The sequence below is a fragment of the Ranitomeya imitator genome, chromosome 6 (genome assembly GCF_032444005.1).
Source record: "Ranitomeya imitator isolate aRanImi1 chromosome 6, aRanImi1.pri, whole genome shotgun sequence".
NCBI lineage: Eukaryota > Metazoa > Chordata > Amphibia > Anura > Dendrobatidae > Ranitomeya > Ranitomeya imitator.
In genome coordinates, this window is record NC_091287.1 from 511,770,292 (window position 1) to 511,791,397 (window position 21,106).

The window sequence follows — 21,106 nt, forward strand, 5'->3', positions numbered from 1 at the left end:
TATCTAAGGGTGAAGTCAGACAGCTGTATAAATGGGACCTAGATAGGAACGCAGCTCTCCCGAACCGAGCATGACCGCTTCATATATTTCTATGCAGCCGTCACTCTCGGGCTGAGAGAGCCTCAAGCCGGCCACTGCTTACCGATCTCGGTTCGATTTATACGGCCGTCTGACTGCACCTAAATTGGATTAATATATCCATACCTGGTGGATGACGACATAATGTCTAATTTTATTCTGAAATTATGGGCAGATGAGGCCTCATTTTCCCTGCAGCACCCCCACAGGGGAAATGAAGTATTACACAGTTCTCACAGTTTGGTCTAATACATGAGCCTCCTCTATAGGGGACTGCTCTCTTTATACACAGAATTTCCAAATAGGGTATTTGAAAATGGATTCTAAAATAGCCAACTCCATTAATATATGATAAAATGAGCGACTGTTTGACAAAATCCTATGACATATGGTTGGATGAGCAGTCTGGTTGTATTTTTTTTTTTTCTCCAGGTTCTATGATCACAATCACAGGCAAAATCTTCACTGATGTCTATGGCAGTAATACTGCTCTAAGTTCTAATGGAAAAAATGTCAGAGTTCTCAGGTAAGCTAATTACTTAAAGGGGTTGTCCAGTGAAAACAACTCATCATCGTTACCTGTCTGCAGGATGGTTGGTAATTTTTTGATCGGTGGGGGGGCCAACCACTGAAACCTACACCAATCAGCAGGACTTTAATCCCTGCTACAAAATTCATTAATTTATTTTCTAAAGGGAAGACGGATAAAACTGAAGGCAGCACTTGGCAGCCCTATAGAGAACAATTGGAGCGGCAGAAAGTTACTTTATTCTAAAGGGGATAAAAATGCCTTGTATTGACGATCCTTGCGGGTCTCAGCGGCCAGACTCCCACCGATCAATAGAGGACAACTTGCTTCCAATGGACAATAGCTTTATTGTTCCAATTTCATCAATTTGGCAAAAATACATTACAAAGTAGCTATGAATCGCGCCTTCGGTCTTTGCACATTTATTACATGTACTGGATTTATAATTATTTTTTTTTGTCACATTTCGCAGGGTTTATGCCGGAGGAATGCCGTGTGAGCTGCTCGTACCTAACTCCGACACATTGTGAGTCGTGTGTATTGACATATTTATTTTCACCTATTGATAGTCAGTTTTGTTCCCCTATTGTATGCGGTGTGGACACTAGGGGGCAGTAATCACAAAAAGAAAGGACAGCGCCTCATGCGTTGGGGACTATAAATCACATTTATTCTGTCGTCTGTTGCGACGTTTCGATCCCAATGAACTTTATCAAGCACTAGGGGGCAATAGTCGCACACTATTTTGCATTTGTCTTCCCGCACAGACTGTGCCATGTAATAGCGTCATCTCCACTCATAGGTACGGGCTCCAACTGGACAGTACATCCAGTGACACCGGCTTCATGATGTGCCGCTCTACAGGGACATATGTCGGTAAGTCGGACATCTTCTGCATTTCAGGACAGAGTCACTGGTTTTTTACTAGATGTTTAGTTTAGATGTTTTTTATGATACAGAGCTCCAAATCCCCTGTTAAAAAATTAAAATTCCTAACCACTGTAGCCGCCACTTGCCAAAACTTACTGTTAGGGCTAGCGGAACGCACCGAGTAAATAGAGAAGTTTATTGATATTGGTGCGTTCGCAGCCCGGGGTCCACCGTGCAGGAGTACCTGCTGCTAGCAAACGGCGGAGCTATATGGCGGTATAGACTAACTCAGTTAATTCACTGAGTAGCCGTGAAAGGAAAGCACTGTGCCCTGTTAGACTCCACAGAGGCACAGGCTAACTGCCCAAACAGAGAGCAGTCAGTGGTCACACAAACACACAAAACTCCTCGCCGGAGGAGCCAGCATTCTAGGGGCTTATTTCAGCCGGGTCCCTGAACACACATACATGTGACCACACTGACGCAAAGCACATAACATAAGACGATACTAGCACATGGCTGTGCGGTCATGCGCAGTTTATATAGTTGCAGCACAGGAAGCTGCTACTGAAGTTTTTGCCCTTTCAGGACCTTCCAGAAGGACCAATGGAAAGTGCTGCAGTACCTGAGCATGTTTTGCCCTTTCAGGACCTTCCAGAAGGACCAATGGAGTGTACTGCAGCACCTGAGCATGTGACCGAACATGTGGCCCTCGACCTCCAATGGGAGACCCTGCCCTGGGCATGCTCAGTGTGAGTAAACAAGGACTTAGTCCCAGAGAGGCTCGCTCGCCGCAGATCAGTGCAGGGTACCATAGGAAAGCCAGAAAAGGCAGTAGTGACCCTATGCACCGAATCAGCCCCAGCGAGACGCTGGGAGCGACGTCTCCGCTGAGCAGAGCCCACTGCGGCCGATACCGAATGGGAGACCGCAGCAGACACGGATCGAGATTCCCCCTGTGCAGCAGAGGAAACTCGACTCCTAACATCACCCCCCCTCCTAGGGCCCCCCCCTCCTTGAGCCTCACTATGCTCAAAAGCTGCGATAAGCAGTGGAGCCCGAATGTGCTCCACAGGCTCCCAGGTTCTATCCTCTGGGCCGTGACCCTTCCAGTCCACCAGATAAAATTTCTTGCCACGTACCACCTTGCACCCCACAATAGCATTCACCTCAAACTCATCCGTGGATGAACCCGATGTCCCAGCAGTTGACTCGGAAAACCGGGACAAATGAACGGGCTTTAAGAGGGAAACGTGGAAAGTATCGGTGATACCAAGGCGTGGAGGAATAGCCAAATGGTAGACCACAGGGTTGACCTGTTCCAGAACCTTAAACGGGCCAATGTAGCGAGGAGCAAACTTAGTGGACTCAACTCGCAGCCTGATGTTACGGGCGGAGAGCCACACTAAGTCGCCATGAGCAAAGACCGGAGCGGGGCGCCGGTGTGTATCAGCCGAAACCCTCATTCTCTCCTTGGAGGCCCGGATGGCATCCTGTGTGCGGTCCCAGATGTCACGTGCCTCCACCGCCCAGTCTGCCACCCTAGAATCGGTGGATGACACGGGCATGGGCACAGGGACACGCGGATGCTGGCCGTAATTAAGGAGAAAAGGAGTTTGACCAGTGGAATCGGCTACGGCGATGTTCAGGGCAAATTCCGCCCAAGGTAGCAAAGATGCCCAGTCATCCTGCCTAGCAGAGACGAAATGTCGCAAATATGTCACCAGAGTCTGGTTGGTTCTCTCCACCAACCCATTCGTCTCGGGATGGTATGCAGAGGAGAGGTTTAACTCTATGCTGAGTAAACGGCAGAGCTCTCTCCAAAACCGAGATGCGAACTGGGGACCCCGATCGCTGACAATCTTATCAGGCATACCATGCAATCGGAAAACGTGTTTAATGAACAACACCGCCAAGGCCCGTGCTGAGGGTAACCGAGGAAGCGGCACCAAATGCACCATCTTGGAGAAATGGTCGGTGACAACCCAAATAATGGAGCAGCCTCGCGACTTGGGTAGACCCACCACAAAGTCCATCCCGACCATCTCCCAGGGCCTGTCTGCCACCGGTAGAGGGTAAAGCAACCCAGCAGGCCGTTGCCGAGGAGACCGATTCTGGGCGCAAGAAACGCACGCCTGAATATAGTCCTTGACATCTGGGGCCACATGCGGCCACCAGTATGTTCTCGCCAGAAGCTCAGATGTCCTCTTGGTCCCAAAATGCCCACCCACTCTGGAGGAGTGAGCCCAAGAGAGAACCTCCGGTCGCAAGTTAGCTGGTACGAAAGTCTTGCCCGGGGGCACAGACTCTAGCGAAACCGGAGCTACAGTTCTCAGGCTCTCAGAAGGGACAATAAGCCGAGGCTCCTCCTCCTCCGATGACACCACGGAGCGGGAGAGAGCGTCAGCACGAACGTTCTTCTCCCCGGAGAGGAAATGGAGAGTAAAATGGAACCGGGAGAAGAACAGGGACCATCTAGCCTGGCGAGAATTCAGCCGCTGGGCCGTTTGCAGATACACCAAGTTCTTGTGGTCAGTGAAGACTTGGAAGGGAAAGCGAGCTCCCTCCAAGAGATGTCTCCACTTCGAAAAAGCCAACTTCATGGCCAGCAACTCCCTGTCCCCGATGGAATAATTCCTCTCCGCTGGTGTGAAGGTCTTGGAGAAGAAGAAGCAAGGATACTTCCGACCTTGAGCATCCTTTTGGAAAAGGACTGCTCCAGCACCAACAGATGAGGCATCCACCTCCAAGATAAATGGCTTACCAACATCGGGGCGATGTAGGATGGGAGCGCTAGCGAAGTGTGACTTGATCAAGAGAAAGGCTTTGGAGACCTCCTCTGACCACAACTTGGGATTTGCTCCCTTCTTGGTGAGGGCAACCAAGGGAGCTACCAAAGTTGAGAAGTGTGGAATGAACTGGCGATAGTAATTAATGAACCCCATAAAGCGCTGCACCGCTTTAAGAGAATGGGGTTCCTGCCAGTCCATTACAGCCTGTAGCTTGGCAGGATCCATAGCCAAACCCTGGGCAGAGATGATATAACCAAGGAAAGGCAAGGACTCCTGCTCAAACACACACTTCTCCAACTTGGCGTAGAGGGAGTTTGCCCGTAAGAGGTCGAAGACTTTGCGAACATCTCTCCGATGGGAGTCAATATCTGGAGAGAAGATGAGAATATCATCCAGATAGACTACGACCAAGGTGGTGAGCATATCCCGGAAGATGTCGTTCACAAAGTCTTGGAAAACGGCTGGGGCATTACAGAGCCCGAAGGGCATCACCAGATATTCATAGTGCCCATCCCTGGTGTTAAAAGCCGTCTTCCATTCATCCCCCTCACGGATGCGAATCAGGTTGTAAGCACCCCGCAGATCTAACTTTGTAAATACCCTCGCTCCCCGTAGCCTATCAAACAGCTCAGATATCAGGGGTAGTGGGTACTTGTTCTTAACGGTGATGGCGTTAAGACCCCTGTAGTCTATGCATGGACGGAAGTCTCCAGTCTTCTTCTGTACGAAGAAGAACCCTGCCCCTGCCGGTGACACTGACTTCCTAATGAATCCTCTTGCCAGATTCTCTTGGATGTACTGGGACATTGCCTCCATCTCCGGGAGAGATAACGGATAGACTCGACCCCGGGGAGGCTCAGCACCAGGCAAGAGGTCAATAGGACAGTCATGGGGGCGGTGAGGCGGAAGGGTCTCCGCAGCTCTTTTGGAGAACACGTCTGCATAGGGCCAATAGTGCTTGGGCAGAGAGGAAAGATCTGCGGGTACCTGTGTAGTAGCAACCTGAACGCACTCCCTCAGACATCTACCCTCGCAGGATTTACTCCATCCCAAAATTCTCCCAGAGGACCACTCAATATGAGGAGAATGGTAGCGAAGCCATGGTATCCCCAACAGGACCTCATCAATTCCCTCAGGAATGACTAATAGGGAGATTATCTCCTGATGTGATGGAGACACCGATAGCGTGAAAGGAATGGTTTGGTGGGTAATCTGTGAAGGTAGTGTTGACCCATTTACCACTCGAACGGTTACTGGCTTGGCGAGCATCACCAAGGGTATTGCGTGACGCTGGGCAAAAGCGGAAGACATAAAGTTACCCTCTGCCCCAGAATCCACGCATAGCTCGACCATAAGAGTGGATGGGCCTATGGTAATTGTCCCCTTGAAGGACAACTTTGAGGCAAACGTCGCCGTGTCTAATGTACCTCCTCCAACTGCCACTAGATGCTGGCGTTTCCCCGACCGCTGAGGACCCTTGGAGGCAAGGTATCCTGACTGCTGGCAAACATGACGGACCTTATGTGCACGGGCAGACTGAGACTTGGATCCCGCTCGTGTCACCTCTAAGGCCTCATGTGACTCGGATGCCTGGACTGGAGATTCCAAAGGTTTGGCGAAGGTGGGAGCCAGCCGAAACCTCTGCCTACACTGGGCTCGCTCCAAGCTCCGCTCGTTAAAACGGAGGTCAATACGAGTAGAGACAGTTATTAACTCCTCCAGTGTGGCAGGAATCTCCCTAGTGGCCAGAGCGTCCTTAATGTGGTCAGCCAGGCCCCTCCAAAATATGGGGATAAGGGCTTTATCCGACCACTCCAGCTCGGAAGCTAAAGTACGGAAGCGGACGGAAAAATGGCTGACCAAGGACTCACCCTGAGTTAATGCCAGTAGTTGGAGCGCTGTGTCATGGGTGAATTGAGGTCCTAAAAAGACCTTTTTCAGAGTGCTCAGGAACAATGGAGCACTCTGCACCACATGATCACCACGCTCCCACAGCGGCGTAGCCCACTCCAACGCCCTGTCCGACAAAAGAGACACAATAAATCCCACCTTAGCCCGCTCTGTAGGAAAACGTGCAGCCAGGAGCTCGAGGTGAATAGAGCACTGACTCACGAATCCTCTACAAGTTTTGCTATTTCCAGAAAATTTTTCTGGCAGCGGGAGGCGAGATAACGTCGGAACAGGGGTGGCAGTGGACAAGGTTGCTGCAGCCACGATAGCAGCCTGTACAGCAACTGCGGTAACATCCACAGCTGAGGTTGAGCTCTCGAGAGCCGCCAACCTACCCTCCAGCTGCTGGATATACCGCAAAGATTGCTGAATGTCCGCCATTTACTAGCCAGACCCTGGCGCTAGTATTCTGTTAGGACTAGCGGAACGCACTGAGTAAATAGAGATGTTTATTGATATTGGTGCGTTCGCAGCCCGGGGTCCACCGTGCAGGAGTACCTGCTGCTAGCAAACGGCGGAGCTATATGGCGGTATAGACTAACTCAGTTAATTCACTGAGTAGCCGTGAAAGGAAAGCACTGTGCCCTGTTAGACTCCACAGAGGCACAGGCTAACTGCCCAAACAGAGAGCAGTCAGTGGTCACACAAACACACAAAACTCCTCGCCGGAGGAGCCAGCATTCTAGGGGCTTATTTCAGCCGGGTCCCTGAATACACTCAGACTCAATATCCTCGCCAGAGGAGCCAGCATTCTAGGGGCTTATTTCAGCCGGGTCCCTGAACACACACACATGTGACCACACTGGCGCAAAGCACATAACATAAGACAATACTAGCGCATGGCCGTGCGGTCATGCGCAGTTTATATAGTTGCAGCACAGGAAGCTGCTACTGAAGTTTTTGCCCTTTCAGGACCTTCCAGAAGGACCAATGGAAAGTGCTGCAGTACCTGAGCATGTTTTGCCCTTTCAGGACCTTCCAGAAGGACCAATGGAATGTACTGCAGCACCTGAGCATGTGACCGAACATGTGGCCCTCGACCTCCAATGGGAGACCCTGCCCTGGGCATGCTCAGTGTGAGTAAACAAGGACTTAGTCCCAGAGAGGCTCGCTCCCCGCAGATCAGTGCAGGGTACCATAGGAAAGCCAGAAAAGGCAGTAGTGACTCTATGCACCGAATCAGCCCCAGCGAGACGCTGGGAGCGACGTCTCCGCTGAGCAGAGCCCACTGCGGCCGATACCGAATGGGAGACCGCAGCAGACACGGATCGAGATTCCCCCTGTGCAGCAGAGGAAACTCGACTCCTAACACTTACTGCGATTTACAGACAGTATGCAAAGAGCTCCAGGGCTCCCTCTAGTGGTGGCTTCAGGCAGCAATAATGTCAACTTTTAACCAGCTGGGACACAAATGCTATGGGCTTGTGGATGACAAAATCCACAAAATAATACATTATAAACAAGCCGCATGGTAATTGGCCAAACTTACCGTATCTGTGAATAAAATGCAGATGAGCAGAAAAACCCAAAAGTGCAGATAAAATAGTGTAAAAGTAAAAATAAAATCTCTCTGCTACCCTTACCTATCCCTAGGTGCTCCCGTCACAACACTTCTCCGGTCACCTGCCTGTCTCTGTTTTCAAGGCCACCAGAATTGGCGTGTCATGTAGACCCGTACTTGCTGCAGAGACTGCAGTGGTCACAAGTTTTGACACTTTATCACAGGAGGTGGCAGGGTGGGTGCAGGAGGATGACCCGAGAAGTGCTGCCAAAGGAGAGGTGAGGGTGGTATTTCTTACATTTTGGGTCAGAACAGCTGTTTTCTGCAGGGAAAATCACAAAAAAGTGACCAAATTTTCATTACTTGGTGCATATTTCCTTGCCAATTTTATTCTGGAGTTACTGTATAAAGTTTCTGCAATCTTGACTCAAGTGGAGATGTAGTTAAACAGAATCTGTCTGCAGGATTTCACAACCCTAACTATTTGTATGTGAATGTTGCTCTTTCAAAAACACAAGCAATACATGGCCTGTCCTCTACAGTATTACTAAGAAATCAACATTTGTATTGATATGCAAATGAGACTTTAGGACTATGGTAGATCTGAAGCCTCTGTCACTCCAGCTCTATTCCCCGAAACTCGAAATCACCTATCATGCAGTCTTTTCTTGGACATTTGATTTGCAAAAAAAGTTATTTTTTGAAAATTTAATTCCCCTTGTTGTGGTCCAGAGTCTCACCAATCGCATCTTCTTGTCCTCAATTCATCTTCTGATTCCCCTCACTGCGCAGATGTGAATTACAAAAATTCAGCATTTTGGTGACTGCTTATTTTTGAAAAACTTGAGTACATTTCAATTTCACTCAAGTTTATTCGCGCACCTCTTGCTGTAAGTCAAACCGGAGGCGGTGGCGCTGGGTGGGGAATAGAGCTGGAGTGACAGAAGCTTCAGATCTACCCTAGTCCTTCAGCCTCATTTGCATACCAATGCAAACACTGATTTCTCACAGACACAGGAACGAACTGGCCATGTAAAGGCATTGCTGGACTTGTTTTTTAAAGAGCTAAATGTGCATATAAATAACTTAGGGGTGAAATCCTGTTGACAGATTTCCTTTCAGATACTTTAACAGATTAACAAAATGTTGCAATGCATGTATGTTAATAAAACAAAAAACACAAAACCCCAATAAGGTTTTGTTCCCATGATGAGCTTTTGTTGAATTTTAGATGTTGCAGATTTTCTGCACCTGTTACTTATGTTTTGTTATTGCATTTTTTACATGCTTTTTTTTACGCTTTTACGCTTAATTTTGTCTCTTTTGATGTGTCATGTTTAACCCCTTTCTGACCTTGGACGGGATAGTACGTCCAAGGTCAGATCCCCTGCTTTGATGCAGGGCTCCGCGGTGAGCCCACACCAAAGCCGGGACATGTCAGCAGTTTTGAACAGCTGACATGTGCCCGTAATAGGCGCGGGCAGAATTGCGATCTGCCCGCACCTATTAACTAGTTAAATGCCACTGTCAAACGCAGACAGCGGCATTTAACTACCGCTTCTGGCCGGGCGGCCGGAAATGACGCCATCGCCGACCCCGTCACATGATCGGGGGTCGGCGATGCATCTCCATTTTAACCATAGAGGTCCTTGAGACCTCTGTGGTTACTGATCGCCGGTGGCTGTGAGCACCACCCTGTGGTCGGCGCTCACAGCACACCTGCAATTCTGCTACATAGCAGCGATCAGCAGATCGCTGCTATGTAGCAGAGGCGATCGAGTTCTGCCTGCTTCTAGCCTCCCATGGAGGCTATTGAAGCATGGCAAAAGTAAAAAAAAAAAGTTGAAAAAATGTTAAAAAAATAAAAAAATATAAAAGTTTAAATCACCCCCCTTTCGCCCCAATCAAAATAAATCAATAAAAAAAATATCAAATCTACACATATTTGGTATCGCCGCGCTCAGAATCGCCCGATCTATCAATTAAAAAAAAGCATTAACCTGATCGCGTAACACCAGAATTACGTTTTTTTGGTCGCCGCGACATTGCATTAAAATGCAATAACTGGCGAACAAGAGAACGTATCTGCACCGAAATGCTATCATTAAAAACGTCATCTCGGCACGCAAAAAATAAGCCCTCAACTGACCCCAGATCACGAAAAGTGGAGGCGCTTCGAGTATCGGAAAATGGCGCAAATTTTTTTTTTTTTTTTTTTTTTTTAGCAAAGTTTGGAATTTTTTTCACCACTTAGATAAAAAATAACTTAGTCATGTTAGGTGTCTACGAACTCGTACTGACCTGGAGAATCATAATGTCAAGTCAGTTTTAGCATTTAGTGAACCTAGCAAAAAAGCCAAACAAAAGACAAGTGTGGGACTGCACTTTTTTTGCAATTTCACCGTACTTGGAATTTTTTTCCCGTTTTCTAGTACACGAAATGCTAAAACCAATGATGTCGTTCAAAAGTACAACTCGTCCCACAAAAAATAAGCCCTCACATGGCCAAATTGACGGAAAAATAAAAAAAGTTATGGCTCTGGGAAGGAGGGGAGTGAAAAACGAACACGGAAAAACGAAAAATCCCACGGTCATGAAGGGGTTAATTCAAAGCTGCTTTGTTTTTTTATACTTCCTGGCACTTGGCTTTGACAAAACCTTATTGATACAGTACTATGCGTATTACATGCATTTATGATGTGTTTCCGCAGCGGAACCACACTAAAAAAATGTTTATTTTTTACCTGTGGCTTTTCCCGCTTCTAATGCAATTATCTTTTAAAAAAATATATACATAAAACTCAGCGAACTTGATCAGTTCAGATGAGTATAAGAACAGAACGGTGGCATAAGATTTCTATAAATCCCATCCACTTTGCTTTCAATGTAAGACGCAACGTCAAAAACTCACCAAAATCTCATTGTGGGAACGCAGCCTTAAAAACAAAATTGTGTTCAAGGTTAAATGTTCAGTTTAAGTCACAGTAAAACTTCTACTGTTTCTTATATTTTGCCACAATATACCTTGTTAATATTTCTCTCCTCCCACAGGACATTTAAATATCAGTTTTATCCTAGACAGTAATTATGGAAGGTGAGTAAATGGAACGTAGCATATAAAGGAAAGACAATAGTCGTAATAACAGCATGGTGTCTGATGTGTGAATTCGGGAAACATTTCTCCTCTCCAGTTTGGCCTAATAGCGCTCCAGAGTCCTGACACCAAAGCAAAGTCACATAAGAAATATGGCCGCCTAAAGCAACAGACAAAACAAGACTAAGGCAAACTCTTGGGTCATGCCCCGCTCCTTTAAGCCTTGCTTTAGGCATAGCACAATGTATATATTTTGCCCAGGGTGTCCCTCTAAGCAGAGTTGTAGCTACTAGTGATGAGCGAGTGTACTTGTTGCTTGGGTTTTCCAGAGCACGCTCGGGTGGTCTCCGAGTATTTTTTAGTGCTCGGGGATTTAGTTTTCATCGCCACAGCTGAATGATTTACGGCTACTAGACAGGCTGATTACATGTGGGGATTCCCTAGCAACCAAGCCAACCAGGCAACCCCCACATGTACTCAGGCTGGCTAGTAGCTGTAAATCATTCAGCTGAAGTGACAAAAACGAAATCTCCGAACACTAACAAATACTCGGGAGATCACCTGAGTGTGCACGGGAAAACCTGAGTAACGAGTATACTCGCTCATCACTAGTAGCTAGCCTTTCCTTCACCCATGGCAATTATTGAGTCTTTACCTTAGCCCCGTAACTGAATGCCCTGGCCAAGAAAGAGTGACTTATTATTACAGCCCCATCCGCTATCTGGGGTTAACCAATTATAGTGGTGTAGAGGGAGAGCGAGGAGCTCTGGGCATAATATTTTTAGAGATGCAAAATTTCAAAATATTTTTTTTTTTACCATTGGTGTCATAGTGCTAATGATCCAGGGTAGTGCACATGCCCCATACTGAGAGAGCAACACTGTGAACTACATTGGCATCAATACGATGCCAATACAGTTGGATCCTGTGGCAGAGCAGAGGCCACAGGCCATAACTTCCCCGCCCTATCCCTCTCCATCCTGTAGACCACAGGCTGCTAATGGTCTTCAGCCTACAAAACGTCAGCGTCCCGCTGCAGGTGATGCAATGACACTCTCACGTAAGCCACCTATTACACCACGCTAAATAACGTAATGTGCAAACATAACTGCGCCATCTTTCTCTGTTTCAGGAGTTTACCGGCATTGAGCACATATTTTGTGTCTTCGTTGAATAAAATTGCCATGTTCCAGACATATGCAGGTAACAGATGTGCCGTTTTATTCTATTGGACTCTGCTTCTATATTTTGCTGGAACTTTGACACATAGCCCTGAATTCTGGAGCTATTCCATACTTTCCAGAAGTCCAAATTTTCATTTATGCCCATTTTGCAGGCATTACCTTGTGATCCTGGGGCTAGGCCTAGAGTAAAGGAATGTTCTCAAATTTAAAAATTATTCACTATCCATGGAAAAGGGGTTAACTATCCGATTCACTGACCGATCCCCAGAACCAGGACTCTGAAGAACTCCAGCTGAATGGAGCCTCTCCACTCAATCTAGTAGGAGAGCCGAAGACCAGCCAAGCGCCGTTCCAATTTCCAGTGCTCCAATTTAGAATGATGGAGTGGTAGTGTGCATGATCGACCTCCGCTCCATTCAGCTGGAGATCTCATGGTTGGTGGGAGACACGGCATTCAGACCTTCAGTGATAGGAAAGTTATCCCTTATCCTGCAGAAGATTTGAGATCGACCCTTTAAATGTTCCAAATTTGGGCTTCAAAACATTGATAGTTATTCAATTTACCACTAAAAAAATCACACACATGCCTCACACCACATTCTTTGTGTTTTTGACATTTTTTTGCCTTTTTCCAGAATAGAGGGTGTCCTAGATCATAATAGGTGTGGCTTACTTGAAAGGGGTATGGCTTAAAATGCAACCCCACCAGCTTGGAAAAATATTGAAATTGAAAATGTTATTGTTGAAATGTGATACTGAGATGTTAACGTGGTCTTTTTTAGAGATTACCAAAATTTTCCCCTCTGCTGGTGGTGTGAAAGGAGGCACAATAATCACAATAACTGGACAGTTCTTCGATGAGACCGATTCTCCGGTTAAAGTCCTTATAGGAGGTGAATTTTGGATTTATTAATTGTGTTCATTTTAAGCTGACCTGCTTGTTTACAGTTTCCAGGTAGCAACAAGTGATAGTTTTTATAAATTACAGTGTAAGTAAAAAATAATATTAATTTACAGATATGTCCACCTTTGCAATTTGCTTTATTGTCTTAGTAAAAATAGTCTTAATAATAATAATAATTTTTATTTATATAGCGCCAACATATTCCGCAGCGCTTTACAAATTATAGAGGGGACTTGTACAGACAATAGACATTACAGCATAACAGAAATCACAGTTCAGAATAGATACCAAGAGGAATGAGGGCCCTGCTCGCAAGCTTACAAACTATGAGGAAAAGGGGAGACACGAGAGGTGGATGGTAACAATTGCATATCAATAGTCTTGATTACATTTTTTAGTTCTCAATGGTCCAAAAGGGGACGTTCTCCAGCACCAAAGTAAAGCAGTTACAAGTTAGTCTTTAATCATAAAAGATTAAAAAAATTTGGAAGAAAGTGCACATATTAAAAAAAGAAAACATAATGCTTACGCGATATAAAAACTCTGAACGTTTTTCTGCCCAAAACGCATCAACATTATGGGTTTTCTTTTTTAATATGTGCACATTCTCCCAATGTTTTTTTCATTTTGAAAAGTAGCCAGTTTTTGCTTCTACCATATATGATGCCACCAAACAAAATTATCCTGGGATTAGGACTGGTGTGACATTACCTCGTGAAGGCCTCTTTATGGAGTTGCCCACTTGGTCTACAGACCAATCTTCAGCTACCATTGCATCAAGACAAAAGCGGGACTCATCATTGAAGAGAATAGACCTCCATGCCAGACTCTATCGCTGTATTCCAGCCTCCAGTCTCTATTTTGAGACCACTTGGACAAGAAGTCTTCACAAGTATCTCACTTCCAGGATTATGGTGTGAGGTTGCACAATGTATAGTAGCTGGACCCCTCTAGTCTTCATTCCAGGTACATTAAAACCTTGGAATACCTAGCACAATAGCACCAGGCCACATGTTGCTTCTGATACTGTGTGCCTGCAGCATCTCCAGACTTGCCTTCCATCAATCTGGGACCTCATTGGTCAGCAATTGCAAAGGAGCTGCCAGCATGGATCTTGATGATTGTCCTAAGTACATTGAGCATGATGGCCATTAATAACCTCACTGATAGCAGCCAAGGAGGTTAGGTGAAGGGTTTCTGCATGTGGCGCTCATGCCATTTTCCATTTTTCCACCATTTGCATATCATTAACATGTCTGTGATTTCCATAGGTCCATAAATTTTTCCTCTCTGTGTTGCAATTTCAATGTTAAGGCGTAAACCTGAGTTGAATAAATACTTATTCTTTATTTCCTCATCTTAAAGGTCAGGAATGCCAAGTTCTTGGGATAACAGATACAACAATAACTTGTCGGAGTCCTCCACAGCCTCCTGTTACTCCTTCTCTTTACCCAGGTAAACACTATGTAAAATTTGAGATATAATAAAAAAGTTTAACAGTGCACTCCAATTTTTTCCTTTGCCGAGACCTTTAGTGATAGGCTGAAATTTGCCAGGAATCCTGGTAGTAAGTGTTCAGTTTCCATACAGCGCCTCCACTGGGAAAATTAAGCATTACACTGTGTCTATTTAAATGAATGGACATGATTGGTCTTCCAGGATGAGACACTATTTGGTCAATAGTTGAGGATCCGGAACAGGGGACTCACTTCTCTTAACATAGAATTTTCTATTGGGATGCAATATTTCTAAACTAACCAACCCCTTTAAGTAATTTTATCATTTATTTTTAGGAAGCCGAGGACTGAAGCTGGAGATGTGGAACATCAGTATGTCACCTAGTAATGCTCTTCAACTGAATCAAACCTCCACGGGCTATGTTGGTTCTTCTTGGTCCGATGGTGCATCCAAATCTTGGTCTTCGGATTCCAGTGAATTTGTTGCTCGGCTCAGTGGGTTTTTTGTACCTCCTGAAACCGATTACTACAATTTCTATATAAAAGGATATGATAATTACGCTCTGTACTTTAATGAATCTGGTGACCCTGCAGGAAAGGTAATTGGGACCTACTCTATGGCTTTATATGACCCGTGTTATGGATTTATAGAGTTTAGCCTTTAGTAATGAGTACAAGTACAAGGACACTTTGTTGACTGTTTTTGCTCATAACTTTATCCCACATAGTACCATTTCACACCCATGTTTTAGCAAGACAATAATGGCATTACCTAGCTCCAACCCCTCCTATCCGGACAAGAAAGCCCCCACCCTCTCAGTAGGGCCCTCAACCATCTACTTTTAGGTGAGGTTTACATAAACCCTGCCCGGTTCTGTTCCGAATCCCAGGAAATCTAGGACGACTTGCAAATATATGTATAAAACTTACAGAATGCTACCATATAGTGCCTAAAAAATATACAACATCGCAATCATATTCCCGTAAAGGGCTCACACACAGTAATACTGCCATATAAATACCACACAACTCAGTAATCCAAATCCTAAATAATATCGACACACAAGGCTAAATAATACTGAGTGGTTTTAGCTTGCTGCGAGGTTTGGGCGTGCGCTAGCGATGTGCCGTCATTGAGTGACGGACCCCGAGACATGGGCTGCAGCGTTTCCGGGTCCGTCACTGCTAGCGCAGATAGAGCTAGCAGATGCTCTATCTGCGCTAGCGCGATGTAAACGTCGGCACTTGCGTAAACAGCAGCCCGTTACCGTATGTGCTGAACGGGCTGCTGCTAATGCAATGTGAACCTGGCCTAAGGGTAAGATCACACAGGGCGTTTTTGCTTCATTTTTTATGCTAATTTTCAGCTGCTTTTAACAGTCCCAGCAAAGCCTATGAGATTTCAGAAATCTCATGCTCACACATTGGTTTTTTGTGTCATCAGGATTTTGTGCTTTGCTGCTTTTTTTTGGACATAGAGCAGGTCACTTTTTTCAGCATTTTTTGCAGCGTTTTTCACCCATTGGTTTGAATGGGTGTTGAACAAACGCTGCAAAAATGCAGCAAAAACGCAGGTACCATTATTTGCTGCGTTTTTACTGCAGAAAGTCAATGGACATTAGCATGGACAAAGAGACACAAAAAACGCACCAAAAACACACCCAATCCTGCGTTTTTGCTGCAGCTTCTTTCCTGCCAAGAAGATCTGGTTTTGCTGCCGAATAAAAAACAGCAAAATTGCCCAGTGTGAACTTACCCTAAGGCTGTAAATAACACCATTTTTTCGGACCAAAAACACAGGACAACCCCCCCAAAAAACAGAAAATATAAAAAATACAGTGTTGATGTGACGCAAGTCATTTGTGGTTCTTTTTCATTTTTTTTTTTTTCCTTACTACAGGCGAAGATTGCTTATGGCTTCTACACAAATTATTACACCTCGTTTTCATATCAAAAGTCTAAGACTTTTTACCTCCAGAAGGACAAACCGTAAGTCAGATTCTAGGATTATATTGCGATCAGGAGGTAACAGTTTCAAGAATTAAAATATATATATATTAAAGAAGCTGACCGTAGTGTAACAGGAGCAGTGTAACACAGGGATGTCGGATAGCAGGGTGGCTTTATGTTACTGAGAAAAAGATCTATGAATTTCTAGGTGATTTTAGTTAATTATTCATTTTTTGAAGTTGACCTGACTTTTCTGATTATCAAGCATCTATTCATACATTCCTCTGTTATTGTTTTTGGAAATGTGTGAATGAATGACGCATCATTTCGACAAAGGGGAATAGTACCACCCAGTTGTTAAATTCATTTATATGAGATAAGATGCTCCAGAATTGATATTTATGGAGAATGGAGCCGACATGAGGGATTGTAACTGACATCAAAACAGACTCTACAGTGTAGAATAAGCTATGGGACTTATTACGGGTCAGTTTACTGGACCTGTAGGAGAATGACTTTTTGTTTTTTTCCCCAGGTGTTACTTTGAAGCATATATCCAAAATTCTGGGGGAGCGGCATTACTTGACGTTGGCGTGTACAGTCAGAAGAGTCAATATACCGATCAACAGACACCGGATGCAGTAAATGAAATGCAGCTCATACATTCGCAGAGTGCTACCATTCTGGAAACACAGGTATAGAACATTCAATGTGTACACAGGCTTTCTCCTCTTGTGTTTGGTACCTCAGGTAACATACTGTTTTCCTGAGCTTCTGCTGGTTGCACTAAAATGGCATTATTTTTCTTTCCCCAAGGTTATAACGGTGCAAAACTGGAACACAACCCAAGAAGCAATAAATGAGGTTCAGACAATAAATATTACCAAATATTGTATATCTCTGTGTCCCACCATGTACTTCAAACTCATCAGTGGCAGTGAGGAAACAGGTAGCGTTCTATAAGAGGATGACTAGTTGATGGAGGAAAACATTTTTTTCTAATATCCATCTCTTAATGTAAGAAAATCCTTTCCATTTACTGTATACAGCATCTATTCATATTTCTACTTATCTAAAAATCTTTATTCCATCATGTGCGCACAGGCGTAGGTATCTTTTCCAGTTCTTGGACCAGACTATTTAATACGATGTAGTAGGAAAAAGCTCTCAGTAAAAGTCAAATGATATCACCAAGCTTGTGATCCGTAGTGGATAGAAATATTTGGTGCCACATCTAAGATGGCGTGGGGATGTCCGAACAGCAGTAGTGCGCATGCGCAAAGTGGGAATATGCCACACAGCTTTTTGGTTGGCCAGCAGTCTATGATGATGTGATGATGCACTGAGACATGCGCAGTTAAAGGGAATCTGTCACCTCAAATTGGCGGGATATGTAAATGCCTTTTTTCCGGTCCGATGGGCGGCATTACTTCTTCTTTTCTCCACCCTATCCATCTCTGTTGTCCGCAATATGTTAGAGAATTAGAGTACTTGTTCTCCATAGTTTGTGCGTGCGCAATGCAATCTTTGCTCGCGCATGCGCAGTATGCTTTGCCCAACTGCGGGCCAAGCCAAAAAGCGTTACTGAGCATGCGCCAGCGCACTATGTCCCGGAAGTATTTCGCTGTGCTCTGGGACATAGTGTGCTGCTTCCTTTTTTTTCCTATCTATCTATCTATCTATCTATCTATCTATCTATCTATCTAATATCTATGTCATTCTTTAAATTTATTCTTCCTTCTGTAAATGGACAGATCATAAGAGCTGTGTTATTATCTAACAATGCAAATTCAGACATGAAAATTAAGCCTTTCCCTTTTCTCTACACATAGATCCATTATCCACAGATGCAACTGCTCTCCAAATTCAAGCTGCATTAAACAAGTTATGGTCTATACAGCCAGATACGGTCAGTGTTCAAGAGCAATCATCCGATGAAGAAAATGTCTACACTGTGACATTCAATTCACAAAGAGGTGACTAAAAACAGTAAAAAAAAATCAAATATATAAATAAAAATCCTCTGCTCCACTTTATCTTGAGCCAATAACCTGACAGATCTGTGCTGCCAGAAACTATACTATGCCATATGGATCTGAACTACTGAACTAATGCATGAAGAGCAATTGTACAAGTCCTCCATTGTAAAGCAGATAGATGAAGCTGCAACCCATAATGAGGTCCTGGTTATGGGGGACTTTAACTACTCGGATATTAACTGGGAAACAGAAACCTGTGAATCCCATAAAGGCAACAGGTTTCTGCTAATAACCAAGAAAAATTATCTTTCACAATTGGTGCAGAATCCAACCAGAGGAGCAGCACTTTTAGACCTAATACTATCTAATAGACCTGACAGAATAACAAATCTGCAGGTGGTCGGGCATCTAGGAAATAGCGACCACAATATTGTACAGTTTCACCTGTCTTTCACTAGGGGGACTTGTCAGGGAGTCACAAAAACACTGAACTTTAGGAAGGCAAAGTTTGACCAGCTTAGAGATGCCCTTAATCTGGTAGACTGGGACAATATCCTCAGAAATAAGAATACAGATAATAAATGGGAAATGTTTAAGAACATCCTAAATAGGCAGTGTAAGCGGTTTATACCTTGTGGGAATAAAGGGACTAGAAATAGGAAAAACCCAATGTGGCTAAACAAAGAAGTAAGACAGGCAATTAACAGTAAAAAGAAAGCATTTGCACTACTAAAGCAGGATGGCACCATTGAAGCTCTAAAAAACTATAGGGAGAAAAATACTTTATCTAAAAAACTAATTAAAGCTGCCAAAAAGGAAACAGAGAAGCACATTGCTAAGGAGCGTAAAACTAATCCCAAGCTGTTCTTCAACTATATCAATAGTAAAAGAATAAAAACTGAAAATGTAGGCCCCTTAAAAAATAGTGAGGAAAGAATGGTTGTAGATGACGAGGAAAAAGCTAACATATTAAACACCTTCTTCTCCATGGTATTCACGGTGGAAAATGAAATGCTAGGTGAAATCCCAAGAAACAATGAAAACCCTATATTAAGGGTCACCAATCTAACCCAAGAAGAGGTGCGAAACCGGCTAAATAAGATTAAAATAGATAAATCTCTGGGTCCGGATGGCATACACCCACGAGTACTAAGAGAACTAAGTAATGTAATAGATAAACCATTATTTCTTATTTTTAGGGACTCTATAGCGACAGGGTCTGTTCCGCAGGATTGGCGCATAGCAAATGTGGTGCCAATATTCAAAAAGGGCTCTAAAAGTGAACCTGGAAATTATAGGCCAGTAAGTCTAACCTCTATTGTTGGTAAAATATTTGAAGGGTTTCTGAGGGATGTTATTCTGGATTATCTCAATGAGAATAACTGTTTAACTCCATATCAGCATGGGTTTATGAGAAATCGCTCCTGTCAAACCAATCTAATCAGTTTTTATGAAGAGGTAAGCTATAGGCTGGACCACGGTGAGTCATTGGACGTGGTATATCTCGATTTTTCCAAAGCGTTTCATACCGTGCCGCACAAGAGGTTGGTACACAAAATGAGAATGCTTGGTCTGGGGGAAATTGTGTGTAAATGGGTTAGTAACTGGCTTAGTGATAGAAAGCAGAGGGTGGTTATAAATGGTATAGTCTCTAACTGGGTCGCTGTGACCAGTGGGGTACCGCAGGGGTCAGTATTGGGACCTGTTCTCTTCAACATATTCATTAATGATCTGGTAGAAGGTTTACACAGTAAAATATCGATATTTGCAGATGATACAAAACTATGTAAAGCAGTTAATACAAGAGAAGATAGTATTCTGCTACAGATGGATCTGGATAAGTTGGAAACTTGGGCTGAAAGGTGGCAGATGAGGTTTAACAATGATAAATGTAAGGTTATACACATGGGAAGAAGGAATCAATATCACCATTACACACTGAATGGGAAACCACTGGGTAAATCTGACAGGGAGAAGGACTTGGGGATCCTAGTTAATGATAAACTTACCTGGAGCAGCCAGTGCCAGGCAGCAGCTGCCAAGGCAAACAGGATCATGGGGTGCATTAAAAGAGGTCTGGATACACATGATGAGAGCATTATACTGCCTCTGTACAAATCCCTAGTTAGACCGCACATGGAGTACTGTGTCCAGTTTTGGGCACCGGTGCTCAGGAAGGATATAATGGAACTAGAGAGAGTACAAAGGAGGGCAACAAAATTAATAAAGGGGATGGGAGAACTACAATACCCAGATAGATTAGCGAAATTAGGATTATTTAGTCTAGAAAAAAGACGACTGAGGGGCGATCTAATAACCATGTATAAGTATATAAGGGGACAATACAAATATCTCGCTGAGGATCTGTTTATACCAAAGAAGGTGACGGGCAAAAGGGGGCATTCTTTGCGTCTGGAGGAGAGAAGGTTTTTCCACCAACATAGAAGAGGATTCTTTACTGTTAGGGCAGTGAGAATCTGGAATTGCTTGCCTGAGGAGGTGGTGATGGCGAACTCAGTCGAGGGGTTCAAGAGAGGCCTGGATGTCTTCCTGGAGCAGAACAATATTGTATCATACAATTATTAGGTTCTGTAGAAGGACGTAGATCTGGGGATTTATTATGATGGAATATAGGCTGAACTGGATGGACAAATGTCTTTTTTCGGCCTTACTAACTATGTTACTATGTTACTATGTTGTAGGACACATAGAAAATTGTACTGTAACACAGGATTTTTAAAGGTTTTGTCCTGTTTACACCATTATGACCAATGATTGGCTGCAGGAGTTGCATGTCCATGAGCCCGGAGGAGAATGA

The 21,106-nt window shown here is 44.4% G+C and overlaps 1 protein-coding gene across 1 annotated transcript in view; it reads left to right on the forward strand.

Annotated features, from left to right (window-relative positions):
- PKHD1L1 (PKHD1 like 1) overlaps window positions 1-21,106 on the forward strand; it is a 262,674-nt gene that overhangs the window by 29,356 nt on the left and 212,212 nt on the right. The window contains exons 7-18 of the mRNA XM_069731788.1: window positions 511-604; window positions 1,080-1,133; window positions 1,410-1,483; window positions 10,772-10,814; window positions 11,947-12,017; window positions 12,781-12,891; window positions 14,268-14,357; window positions 14,696-14,958; window positions 16,260-16,348; window positions 16,845-17,004; window positions 17,126-17,258; window positions 18,142-18,285. Coding sequence (XP_069587889.1) covers window positions 511-604; window positions 1,080-1,133; window positions 1,410-1,483; window positions 10,772-10,814; window positions 11,947-12,017; window positions 12,781-12,891; window positions 14,268-14,357; window positions 14,696-14,958; window positions 16,260-16,348; window positions 16,845-17,004; window positions 17,126-17,258; window positions 18,142-18,285 — 1,326 coding nt within the window. The remainder of the gene's footprint in view (window positions 1-510; window positions 605-1,079; window positions 1,134-1,409; window positions 1,484-10,771; window positions 10,815-11,946; window positions 12,018-12,780; window positions 12,892-14,267; window positions 14,358-14,695; window positions 14,959-16,259; window positions 16,349-16,844; window positions 17,005-17,125; window positions 17,259-18,141; window positions 18,286-21,106) is intronic.